Below are 12,318 nucleotides of genomic sequence, written 5' to 3'. Positions count from 1 at the left end.
AGAGAGAAACAAAAAGAAACAGAGGGAAAACCTCAGTGAAAGTGTCAGAGAAACAGCCTGCGAGAAAGAATGAGCCAGTCAGCCAGATACACACACACACACACAGAGAGACAGAGAATATGAATATATTCCAGGTGGCACAAGTGATCCAGAGCAAGCACAAGAAAGAACTGGAGAGAGAAAGATTAAAAGAGAGAGGGGGAGGAAAGAGAGAAAGAAGAAGCAAGAGCATGCCAGAGAAAGAGAGAGAAAAAAATAAAGAAAAAAAATTTCAGAGAAATAAATATAAAGAGAGACAGAGAGTGAGAAAGACAGAGAGACACATAGAGAGAAAGAGAAAGGGGAACATTCAGAGAGGGGAAGTGAGAGAGTGAGAGAGATAGAAATAGTGAAACCGAGAAAGAGAGAAATAGGGAGTCTGAGAGAAATAGAGAAAGAGCCAGAGACAGAAAAAGAGAGTGAGAATATTCCAGGTACAGTCTGGTATTCATTTGCTATATGTGTTGTATTCCCAGATAGATTGGAAGCTCCCTTAGAAGAGACCCTCACTTTTGTCTTTGTATTCCTAGCAAAGATTCTGGTATCTGACACACAGCACTGTCCAGTCTACTTCATTTTGTTCAATATTTCCCAGTTACATTTTGGGGGCAGGCAAGAGTTGGTTAGTTCAGTCCAACATCATGACCCCCCTCTCCCCCCCCCCCCCCGGAGGATTCTGTTGTCTCCCTACCATCCTTCCCTCTTCTTCACCCATCTTCCTTTGGGGTACATTTTTCTTATGTTTAAAACTCTTTCTACACTGGTTACATTCACGAGTTTTCTTTCTGTGTGGATTCTTTGATGACAGTAAGAGCATTCCTTTGACTAATATCCTTGCCACAATTCTTTCCAGTGTGGATTCTCTGATGCACATTAAGACTCTGTTTATATCTAAAAGGCTTTCCACACTGGTTACATTCATAAGATCTCTTTCCAGTATGGATTCTCCAGTGCTCATTAAGTCTTGTCTTTTGTTTAAAAGCCTTTCCACACTGGTTACATACATAAGGTTTCTCTCCAGTGTGAATATTCTGACGTCTAATAAGAACGTTCTTTTCTTTAAAAGCCTTTCCACAATGGTTACATTCATAAGGTTTCTCTCCAGTGTGTGTTGTCTGATGTGAAACAAGAGCTCCCTTAACCCTAAAAGCCTTTCCACACTAGTTACAATTATAAGGTTTCTCTCCAGTGTGCGTTCTCTGATGTGAAATAAGAGCTCCCTTGTTTCTAAAATCCTTTCCACACTGGTTACATTCATAATGTTTCTCTCCAGTGTGGATTCTCTGATGTACAGTAAGAGCTCCCTTTTCTCTAAAAGCCTTTCCACACTGGTTACATTCATAAGGTTTCTCTCCAGTATGGGTTCTCTGATGTAAAATAAGAGCTCCTTTTTTTATAAAACTTTTTCCACACTGGTTACATTCATAAGGTTTCTCTCCAGTGTGGATTCTCTGATGTACAGTAAGAGCTCCCTTTTCTCTAAAAGCCTTTCCACACTGGTTACATTCATAAGGTTTCTCTCCAGTGTGCACTCTCTGATGTGAAAGAAGAGTTGCCTTATTTCTAAAATCCTTTCCACATTGATTACATACATAAGGTTTCTCTCCTGTATGAATTCTCTGATGCATAATAAGACTTACTCTATATTTAAAAGCGTTTCCACATTGGTTACATTCATAAGGTTTCTCTTCAGTGTGGGTTATCTGATGTCCAATAAAACCTCCCTTGCTTCTAAAGGCCTTTCTACATTGGTTACATTCAAATGGTTTCTTTCCAGTGTGGATTCTCTGATGCTGAACAAGATTGCTTTTATATCTAAAAGTCTTTCCACACTGGTTACATTCATAAGGTTTCTCTCCAGTGTGGGTTCTCTGATGTTCAGTAAGAGCTCCCTTGCTTCTAAAGACCTTTCTACATTGGTAACATTCATAAGGTTTCTCTCTAGAGTGTACAATTCTCTGATGTACTGTAAGACTTTGCTTATATCTAAAAGCCTTTTCACACTGGTTACATTCATAAGGTTTCTCTCCAGTGTGGATATTCTGATGTGAATTAAGAGTTCTTCTGGCTGTAAAAGACTTTCCACACTGGTTACATACATAAGGTTTCTCTCCAGTGTGAATTCTCTGATGTACAGTAAGATATCTCTTATCTGTAAAAGCCTTTCCACACTGGTTACATTTATAAGGTTTCTCTCCAGTGTGGATTCTATTATGTGTAGTAAAATAATCTCTTTTTTTAAAAGTCTTCCCACAGTAGTTACATTCATAAGATTTCTTTTCAGTGTGGTTGCTGGGATGTCCAGCAAGAAGTCCTCTATGTCTAAAAGCCTTCCCATGTTGGTTACATCCATAAGGTTTCTCTCCAGTGTGAATTTTCTGATGTACAGTAAGACATTGCTTATATGTAAAAGCCTTTTCACACTGGTTACATTCATAAGGTTTCTCTCCAGTGTGGATTCTCTGATGTACAATAAGATTTTTCTCTTTTATGAAACCTTTTCCACATTGGTTACATTTATAATGTCTCTCTGTAAGCTGGATTCTCTTATGTATTGCACAGATTTCTTTCCAAGTAAAGTCACAAGGACTGTCACTCATACATCTTTGCTTGAGAGATTCTACAACAGAGAGGCTTAACTTTGCAGTAGTTTTCTTCATTTCAAGTCTGAGCTCTCCTTCAAAAAAAAAAAAAAAAAGACAATAATAACAAACAATAAACCAAATATAGACATGATGCAGGCACATATATAGATTTACATCCTCTTCCATCCATCAGAAGAGAAATTCTTTGTCTTTTCCTAGGCAAATAGAAAAACCTTAAATGGCAGAACCAACCATTGCCCTGGGCACAGAAATCAGTTAGAGATGAAGATGGAGAGAGGTTTGTAATTTGGTTCTTCTTAGGGAAAGGATGAGGATGTAGAGTTGCTCCATGTTGAAAATCAGCTCTCTATGTTCATATATATCTAGTGCTTGTAAAGCAAGTAATCTAAATTGGGATGTGCCCCATTATTTGTACAACTTCTGAGAAAGAGCAAACGCTCTTCTTCCTACTTGGTGTCCTGTAAGATTCCATTCTTGCAGAAACCTGGGTAAAAAGAGTTATTGGGCTGGAGCAGCCTCAAGTCTGATCAAGAGGGACCTTGGACTTGGCCCACCTTTTTTACATAGTTTCCAGAAGTTTTCCAGAAGTTAAAGGGAGCCGGTAGTACACTGGAGAGTCCTGGGCATATAGTCAGGTATATCGGGGTTTCAATTAAGACTTGGACAGTTACTGCCTACCTCTGGGCAAGTCATTTAAACTCTGTTAGTTTGCCTCAGTTTCCTCAACTCTTAAATGGGGATAACAATATAACCTAACTTGGAAAGTGAGGATGAAGATAGAGCGATACAATATTTTTACTTTTAATTTATAAACAAATATTTCCATGTCACTGTAAGATGATTGAAAATGAAACTGTAAATCTACAATGCACAGCTTGCTATTCCTTTCAAATAGACAACAAAATTATCAAGTAAATTTTTTCTCTTCGCTTTGCTTGCCCCCACCCTAGAGATGGCTGCCATTAGATAGAAATATATATATATATATATATATATAAAATAAACACACGTATCTAAAATTATGCTATCCATATTTCTATCAGTTTTTTCTCTGGACGCAAATTGCACCTTTCTTGTTTTGTCCTTTATTTAGGTACTTAGAACTTAGTATTGTTCTTAAACAATATTGTTATTACTGTGTTGTAAAGAAAGCATATGGCACAGTACCTGGCAAATAGCAGGCAAAAATAATGCTTATTCCCTTCCGTTGCTTTCCTATCACTTGTGCTGGAATTTGAGGTCAATAACAAGGAATATTAAGGACTAACTTCCTATACTAGGAACAAGTTTTGTAGCTTTAGGCTACAAATTAATGCTTGTTAAAAAGAATATTCCAAATAATAGACCCATCGCAAAAGGGAATGAGTTGAAAGGAAAAGCTGCCTGAGCAATTTTCAGAGTTTTGGCAGGCAAAATTCATGTCCAGGTATAGGCTGATCTCCAAGATTAGTTCTGTGTTTGAGATGGTTCCACATTGATTTAATCTTTGGCCTGGGAATTGGTAAGAGAGAGTTTCAGGAGCAACAAAGGACATCCCCAAGTCCTATCATACACTGCAAACTCCAGTCCTTTCTTTTCTCTTCCCCCATCCCCAAAGCCTGCAAACTGAGGAATGAAGATATTCCCTTTGATTGTAGACTTGCAATTATCAGGGGAAGTGTCGTTACCAATGGAGAGCAGGTTCATGGCGTTCTCCAACATGACCTCTTTGTACAGCAACTTCTGAGAGATGTCCAAGAGTCCCCACTCCTCCTGGGTGAAGTTCACAACCACATCCTTGAAGGTCACCATCTCCTAAACCGTCAAAAGTCATAAGATATGGGGCTGAAAGACCCTTTGGGATTAAAGAGTCCAACCCCCTTCAATTTATGGGAGGAAAATGAAACACAGAGAAGGGATTTGCCAAATTTTACACATGTTGATGTTAAACTAGGAATTGCACTCACTGCCTCATCTGGATCTATGTCTAAACCACATTTCACAGTTTATTTCTTTTATTCTATTATTTCATTATTGAATAACTGAGGAATTCAATTTTTTAAATATTTTTCAGAGATTGCCAAGGAGAAGACCACATGGGGAGTCGGGGAGGAGGGTAGAAAGTTGGAAAAGATGGATCAAGGGAGGAGGCCTGACACTGGAGGTGGGTTATAGGAGATAGGGGACCTCACCCTGAGGCTTGGGGGTTTAGAGCCTGAAAAGTTCACTTTTCTTGGGGGTGGGGGAGTTGTCACTCTTGGGGGAAACTAGCACTTGGAGGAGTAGAAGAGCATGGATACAAGGTTGAAATTTTGAGAAGACTGTGGAAGGAAAATCAAAAGACATCTATGTGGTTGGTCTACAAGCAGGGGCAGAAAGCTCCTACAGTACAGCCTCAGAATGGGGCCCTTGGAGCCTTTGACTGCATGAAGTGTCAAGGAAAAAAGGCCAAGTGAGCAGAGGTGCTGTGTGACAGAGAACGAGAATCTAGGCAGAACAGTGAAGGAAAATGGACATTGAGGAGAGGGAGAGAAATCCTTGCTAGAAAGGGAAAGAAAAATGGATGAAATTAGAAAACTAAGGGACAGGACTGGTTAAAGGGCAAGCGAAGGAGGGGAATCTACAAGAGAACTAAGAGGAAAGTGGGGATGAAGAAATGCAGAATGAGATAAAGTAGAAGAGAGGAAGAAAAGTCTAGAGAAATTTGGGGTAAAAGACTTGTGGCACCTTCTAAATGGGACAACATAGGCACATCCTAATTCTTTTCAACATATGGTACGTTTACAAAAATTAACCACTGGGATACAGAGATACTGCACAGAAATGAAAAAAAGGCAGAAATAATCGATATTCTCTTCCATTCCCTAATGAATTAAGAATAAAAATTGGTTCAGAGCTCACCGAAGATACAAACCTAAAAGGAGATTTACCTGTGACATTAACTCAAAACAAATCTTAGAAACGATAACTTTGTAAAAGAAAATAAAATTAATGATTAAACAATATCCCAACATTTCTATGGTTGAACTAAAGTAGTCCTCAGAGGGAGAAACCTATCTTTACCATCATACAATAAGAAAAAAGATGCATTATATAAAAAAAATAGAAACATAAATGAACAAATCCAACATTAGTACAAAGGACACTACAATTAGAAGGGAAATAGATAAATTGGCAATAAAAAATAAAAATGATAGAACTAAAAATGGCTTCTTTGAAATGAGTCAAAGTGGAGAAACCCCTCAGTTAATCTAATGAAAAGAGAGCACAAAATCCACGCATGAAATAAGAAATGGCAAAGGTAAGATCACAAGAAAACTAAAAGAAATAAAAGGGATCAGCAATACATAATATGTTTTTTTATGGTAAAGATATTGAGAATAGAAAGCTAAGAGGAATACTGTCAATAGCCTGAAATATAATGAACAGCTAGTATTCACACACCCGTAATTTCTCCAAACAAGAGAGTATCCTACGAGAATTTTTTTTAAGAGTCAAATACAGACCTAAAACTGAAACCAAGGAAAGTCTGGATAGAGTAAATAACAATTCAAAGAATGAATATTGCCTCTTTTTTCCAATTTTAAACAAAGTCCTATCAAAACAACCACAATAAATTATCCAAAAAACCATTCATTATAATCAAGTGGGATTTTTACCAGGCTGGCAGGACATTTCAACATTAGGGGAAAAAATGAACATAATTAATCACATTCTAAACTCAAACATGCAAAACCACACAGTCAATTCAATCTATAAAGAGAATATGTTGTATAAAGTACAACACTTTTGTAGTACACATTTAATTCGAAGTATGGGAGTAATGGGGAGTGAATCTTTGGAAAGATAAGAGCTAGAGTTAGACATGTTTATGAATGGAATAAGAGTACTTGGGGGGAAACCAAATGGAAAAGAAATAAGTTTTGTGAAAAAATTCAAGTTCATAAAATCTTGCCCATACAACAAACTCTTTAAAATTTATAGAGACCCAATGGAAGCCAGAAGACAATGCCAAATATTAAGGAAATTCAAGAGACTTTTAAAAAGGGAAGAAAATGTAAAACATCTCAAAGTCAAATTTATATAAAAAATGGAGCAAGGCAAAACTAAAGTTGGGTTAATCATTATTCTATTAGAAATGGCTTTAAAAAACAGGCTACAAGGCTTCTAGAAATCGTTTAAGTCCCCACATACCTCCTAAAGAAAGAAACTTTGATGAGATGGGCCCTGAAATTTTTTCCAGAAATGTGGTTTCAGCTGTTCTTATCATAATCTTACACAGTAAAAAGCATATTTCTTTCCCAGGTAAAAACCCATAGAGCAACAATCTTAGAGATTACAGAAGACCTCCTCCTTGATCCCTTTCCATCTCCAGGAGCCTTGACAAAGTGCCAAAATTTCCATAACCCTGGTAGCTTCTCCCATGACTAGGCTGTATGCGTTTAGGTGAATGGAGCTCCTGGTGGCCAAGAGAAAACCTCTGATTTCTTTCTGCCTCTCAAACCACATCAACTTCCTGGAAAAGATTTCAGAATGTAATTTCCCAGGAAATCATAGTCAAAATGTAGAGCTTCCAAGTCAATGAGAAAAATCCTGCAAGCCATTGTAAAGAAAGTCCAGTACAATTCAAGTAATAACCAGCCACCATTAGGACCAGACGCAATTTGGCAGCAACTTTGGTTAAGGAGCAGAGAACTTGGAATAGGATCTTTCAGAAGGCAAAGGACCTGATCTTATGGGCAGGAGTAAATTGTGAGGCAATTTCAGGGGGAAAAGACCTTTAATGAAAGTCCTTCCAAGCATTACTAAGGAAAAGGCTGTAAATGGAGAAAATTTTAGAAGTTTAAATAAAAGAGAAGAAAAATACAATAAATAATCCAGAATGAACTAGCCTCAGGGACTCAAAATAAAAGGACAAAGTAGTTATATTCAATTACGATGAGATGACACATGTCCCCTCAGATCTCTGTTTGGGCTCATAGAGGGAATCAAAATAGTGTAAAGCTGGAAGTGATTCTATTATGTCTTGATGATCTTAAGGAGAAAATGGAAAGAGGAGAAAAAGGATACACTAAGGTGGGTGGAGAGAAAGGGGGACTAGGAAATGTTCTCTCTTGCAATGAGGGTCCACAAGCAGACGTCTCTACAAACAAGTAGGTGGGGACATCTGAATCTTAGACATCTAATCAAAGGAAGGATACACACAACACAGGGAAATAAATGGAGAAAGACAGTTTACTCTCCAATGAAAAGGGAAGAAGGAAATGAGCAAGGAAGTCAAAGGGAAGATGGATGAAGGGAGGGATCAGTCCTAAGCAAAACAAATTCAAAGGATGTACAAGAACATATGTTGTTCTTTTCGAGTTGGTAAAGAGAATCTGAAGGATGAATCAGTTGCTGTGAACATACACGTGTGTCCTACAGGTATGTCACATGTATATGTGTTGAATGGGGAAAGCATGAATAAGTAAGGGCCCCAGGTGTAATGGAATAGTAGCACAGTGAACTCGGATTAGCATAAGGACCAACCAGCATTACTGAGGAACAATGATGTCTAACAACTAATCCTAAATGCTGCTGCCTCCCCCTTAAAGACACTGATGCAGAATGAGAAATATGCTTTAGGACATCAGCAAGTGGATGGTTTTATTTTTCAGATTGACCATATATTGTGTGAACGGGTTTGCTCTTATTCACGTTCTCAGTGGAGGAGGAGCAGGAGAAAAATGAGAAAGTGGATTTTTGGTGACGTAAATGTGCGTGTACACATGCACGTATACACACATAGGAACATTTTTCAATCAGTTCCTGAGGACTCATGATATGTTCCCCTACCCCTTGAGATATATTGCTTATTCATAACCAATGAGAAAATGTGCATACATGCATGCAACATGAACATGTGTGATCATGTGCACACACATGCATGAACACACACACCCACATACATAGCAACGGAGCAATTCATCGACCAATGAATTCCTGAGGCGCATTATGACACACTGCCTACCTCTTAATCGAGAAGTGGTGCTCAGACATCAGACTGAGATATAATATTCTTTGGATCTGAACAATAAGAAATTTTGTTTAGCTTGATTACATACATTCTTGGAAAAGGAGGTTACTTTTTCTGGTTTTCTCAATGGGAGGGCATGGTAGAAAGGAAAAAGAGAAGACTAATTTATGTTGTAAAAAAATAAAATTTTCATTAAAAAAAAAATAATAAAGTAAACCACTAATCTTCCCTCCTCCCAGATCTTCCTGATGACACCCGTAAAAATAAAATAGGGATAATAATATCTACTTTTTAGGGTTTGTTATGAGGACATGGGGAGCTACTGCTAAGGTGCTTTAAAGATGTCTGGCACTTAGGAGGTGCCTTATAATAAATGCCAGTTTTCTTCTTTCAATTGGTCTTGAAATTAGATTGATGACTCATTTGAAGGCTCTCAAAGGCAGCACCCTCCCCACTGAGCTTATTAGCCATGGGGAAAGAGCCACCATCTCCTTAAGTTCTATCTTTCCCTTGTGACATGGTTGGGTCAGTTTACTTATGTTAAGAGGTGACAAAGCTGCCCAGGACCAGATTTACATAGTGGGCAAAGGCTCCATGTGCCTCCCTTCAAGCAGTATTCTGAGGGCCTCTGGACAAATTCTTGTGGCTGCCTGGGAACCTAAAGGCCTACAGGTTTACCATTATGAAAGAAGGCTCCCTCAGATATAACAGATTTCAGAGTCTGGCACACGGACATCCCTTGCTCTGTGGACCAGAGAAGCTCCCCCATGGAAGCAAGAGGAGCTGTGTCTACTGAAGCTAAAGAACGTAATGCTGAGTCCATACTTCGTGCCCTTTCTAGACTATACTCAAATAAATCTCCTTTCACTTGTAGAATGAATAAGAGTATCAGATATTTGTTGAATATTTAAACCGAGCATTAACTGAGTCAGTCCTATCCATTATACTCTTCCAGTCAGCCAAAACCTGCTGCAGCGTAGAGCAGTCATAATTTCCAAGAACCTGGGGTACCATGACACACTAATGTGACCCTTTTAATCCTTCCTTTTCTCCCAGTTGTTTTCATGGTCTTGTCCAGTGCCTGGCACTCTGCTTGGGGAAGCCCAAATTAAACCACCAGGAAACCAGTTTGTATAATACCTTGAGGCTCAGGAACAACAGAGGATGAGAATTGGGGCAGCCTCTTTTAGACAGGAGAGATTCAGTCCCTGTGCCAGGGTGGGTCTTAGAAGCCCCAGAGCAACAGGATGGCCCAGAGCTCTGAGTACTAGAACTCCCAAGCTTGGACCCAGGGCCTTTCTCAGTGCTTATTGGCTGAAGCCAAGGAATGGTCAAGGGGAGAGATTCAGGAGACCTGGGAAGGATTGGGGGACCTGAGTCAAAAGGATTGGAGCTCCCCAGGGGGACAGTTTCTGCTCTGATGACCAATACAGGAGCTGGGGAAGATTCTGGACTCAGTTCCCAGGCTGTCCAGAACAAATTCTGTATGAAGGGTTTTCCAGGAGCTTCAGGGGAGCTTGGCCACAGGATACCAAGAGGAGGGGGGAGAGCCTTTATAGGAGAGCAGATGCCTCTGGAATGGAGATTCATGATAAAATGGCGAACCTCATCAGTCTGTTGTAATAAGGAAGAAAGAACACATAGGATTATGGCACATGGGGTGTCCTGGGTGCTCAAGATGCCAAGGGCCCAAACAATCAGCTGGGCAGGGCAGTGTTGTGGCTGTGTTCCCCCTGATGCCAGCTTTTGTGAAGAAATGACCCATCCACAAGGCCCTCCATAGCTCACTCAGGTTGGTCGGGTTTGTGGATGGACTGCACTCACCTGAGGAGGTCCGAGGCTCCCAAGGCCCATTCCCTTGGTTCCAGGCTCCCTGTGGAGGTAACAAAGCAATCAAAGTGACTCCAGTTTTTCAAGTTCCTTCCTCAGGTCTCTGCTATTTATTTTTCTCAGGGTCCCACTGACCCTGCCCCTAAATGTATGCCCCTTGACTCTAACAGCTAACCCTAAACAGAGGTCACATACAATCCTGGGGGGCTTTAATTCTGAGCCTCTCTGAAAACCAAGAGAAAGGCCAGCAGCTCAGGGAGGGACTCCTTCTTCCCTCTGCATAGAAAAGCCCAGCTTCCCCTCATCCTAGTCCCAGGCAGACTGCTTTTATGTTCATAGCCTGGGACAATGCTATTTGGGGCCCTCATTAGAAATTGTTCTAATTTAATGCCATTTTTGGTGTCTGCCTTTGACCCAATACCTGCTTGGCCCAGGCCTTGGTCTGTTTTTCTAAGCAGGAGGCAAGGCTGAAGGGATTCCCAGTAGAGGGGGAAGTCCTCCAGGAGTTACAAAGGCCCTGCCCCTGCCCTGGGAGGAGACTTCACCCTACAGAACAATGCTGGGAGAGTCAGATCGGAAAGGAAGGTGGTCTGAAGAGGAAGACTGCTCCCCTCCTTCTTTTACTCCTTCCCATCTTCCTACAGAGAACCCAGAGGCACAAGGGACTTTGAGGTCCCAGATTGGAGGAGACCAGTCAGCCTCCATGGCTCCTGAGTCAGAGCTCTCCCTTGCCACAGTCCTCTGCCTCCCAGTCTCCCCTCTCTCCAACCAACACACACATTATCATTCTAGACAACAGACTGATAGGTTTGGGTAGGAGAGAGGGAAAGTGATGATGGGGAGGGCTCTGGAATGGAGCCCCCAGGAAATGACCGGGGGAAGCCTGAGCCTGAGAGACAAAAATCGAGTCTGGGATTCAACACTGAGGGCTGAAAGAGAAGAGGGGCCAGGAAAGCAGGAGGTCTGGGGAACAGGGGTAAGGTCATGGAGGTCAGGGCCATTAGAGTGAGAGAAGTGGTCCCAGTGGACTACTGAGGCTGGGAAAGCAGGAAGACTGTGTCCCGAGGTCTACTGAGGAGCTGGGGAGGAATGCTGGGGCCTTCTGGTATAGCTTAGTCTTGTCTCAAGGCAGGACAGCTGAATCTCTAACCAAGAGATGGGATGGGGAGACGGGACAGTGGGGGTGCTGCTCAGAAGGCTGAAATTAGGTCTCTGGGATTTCTATGGACAAAGCCTGAAGTCTGGGAAAGTGTGACCCAGTGGGGAATCTGAACAAATCTGGAAAGCGATTGGAAATCTGGAAAAGGTTTAGGGGTGGGGAGCTCATTCAACAGGAAGCCTTGGCAGAAAGGTGTGCTCCTGATAGAGCTGGAGGTCGCTTACCACAAGGTCACAAGAGAGCCAAAATCAAGGGCAGCCAGTGGCAGCCGGGAAATATGGGGGAGGCTGGCTCAGACCTACCTGGGAGCTGCAAGCACAGAATTCAAAGGGATCTAAGGTCCAAGGGAACAGAGGGGAGAAACCTGAACCCGCCGGGAAGGCAGAGCTGTTTCTGCTGCAGGGAAGGATCACGGAGCGGGAAAGCAGAGGGATCCCAGCTCAAAGACTTCCTGTTTCTCACCAGCCCCGTCTGGGAGGGTCTTCCTCATCCCAAGAGCCCCACCCTCTGAGCCCTTTCCTCCAATCACACCCAGGGCCAGGACAGCAGGACTCTCAGTGCCTGTCCTCCCTTAGTCCTGCCCCCCATTCTGCCTCAAACTCCTCCCAGGCCTCCAAAGTCCACCCTAATGCTCAAATCCCTTCGGGACCAACCCTCCCCCCCTCTCCCCCCCTCCCAGGCTGGTCCCC

The 12,318-nt window shown here is 41.6% G+C and overlaps 2 protein-coding genes across 2 annotated transcripts; both read right to left on the bottom strand.

Moving 5' to 3' along the window:
* Window positions 1-341: 341 nt before the first annotated feature.
* Window positions 342-2,810, bottom strand: LOC116423398 (zinc finger protein 84-like). The gene is made up of 2 exons (XM_031967176.1): window positions 2,799-2,810; window positions 342-2,417 (listed from the first exon to the last, which is right to left on the bottom strand). Exons 1-2 carry the CDS (start codon window positions 2,808-2,810, stop codon window positions 1,200-1,202), a joined length of 1,230 nt encoding a protein of 409 aa, XP_031823036.1. The 3' UTR covers window positions 342-1,199.
* Window positions 2,811-3,607: 797 nt separating this feature from the next.
* Window positions 3,608-12,111, bottom strand: LOC111720857 (zinc finger protein 460-like). Its single transcript, XM_031968826.1, has 3 exons — window positions 11,932-12,111; window positions 10,465-10,513; window positions 3,608-4,439 (listed from the first exon to the last, which is right to left on the bottom strand). The coding sequence occupies exons 2-3, from the start codon at window positions 10,492-10,494 to the stop codon at window positions 4,125-4,127; spliced, it is 345 nt and encodes a 114-aa protein (XP_031824686.1). The 5' UTR covers window positions 10,495-10,513; window positions 11,932-12,111; the 3' UTR covers window positions 3,608-4,124.
* Between the last annotated feature and the right edge of the window lie 207 nt (window positions 12,112-12,318).

Source organism: Sarcophilus harrisii, chromosome 4 (assembly GCF_902635505.1).
Source record: "Sarcophilus harrisii chromosome 4, mSarHar1.11, whole genome shotgun sequence".
NCBI lineage: Eukaryota > Metazoa > Chordata > Mammalia > Dasyuromorphia > Dasyuridae > Sarcophilus > Sarcophilus harrisii.
This window is presented reverse-complemented; position numbering and strand designations above follow the sequence as displayed.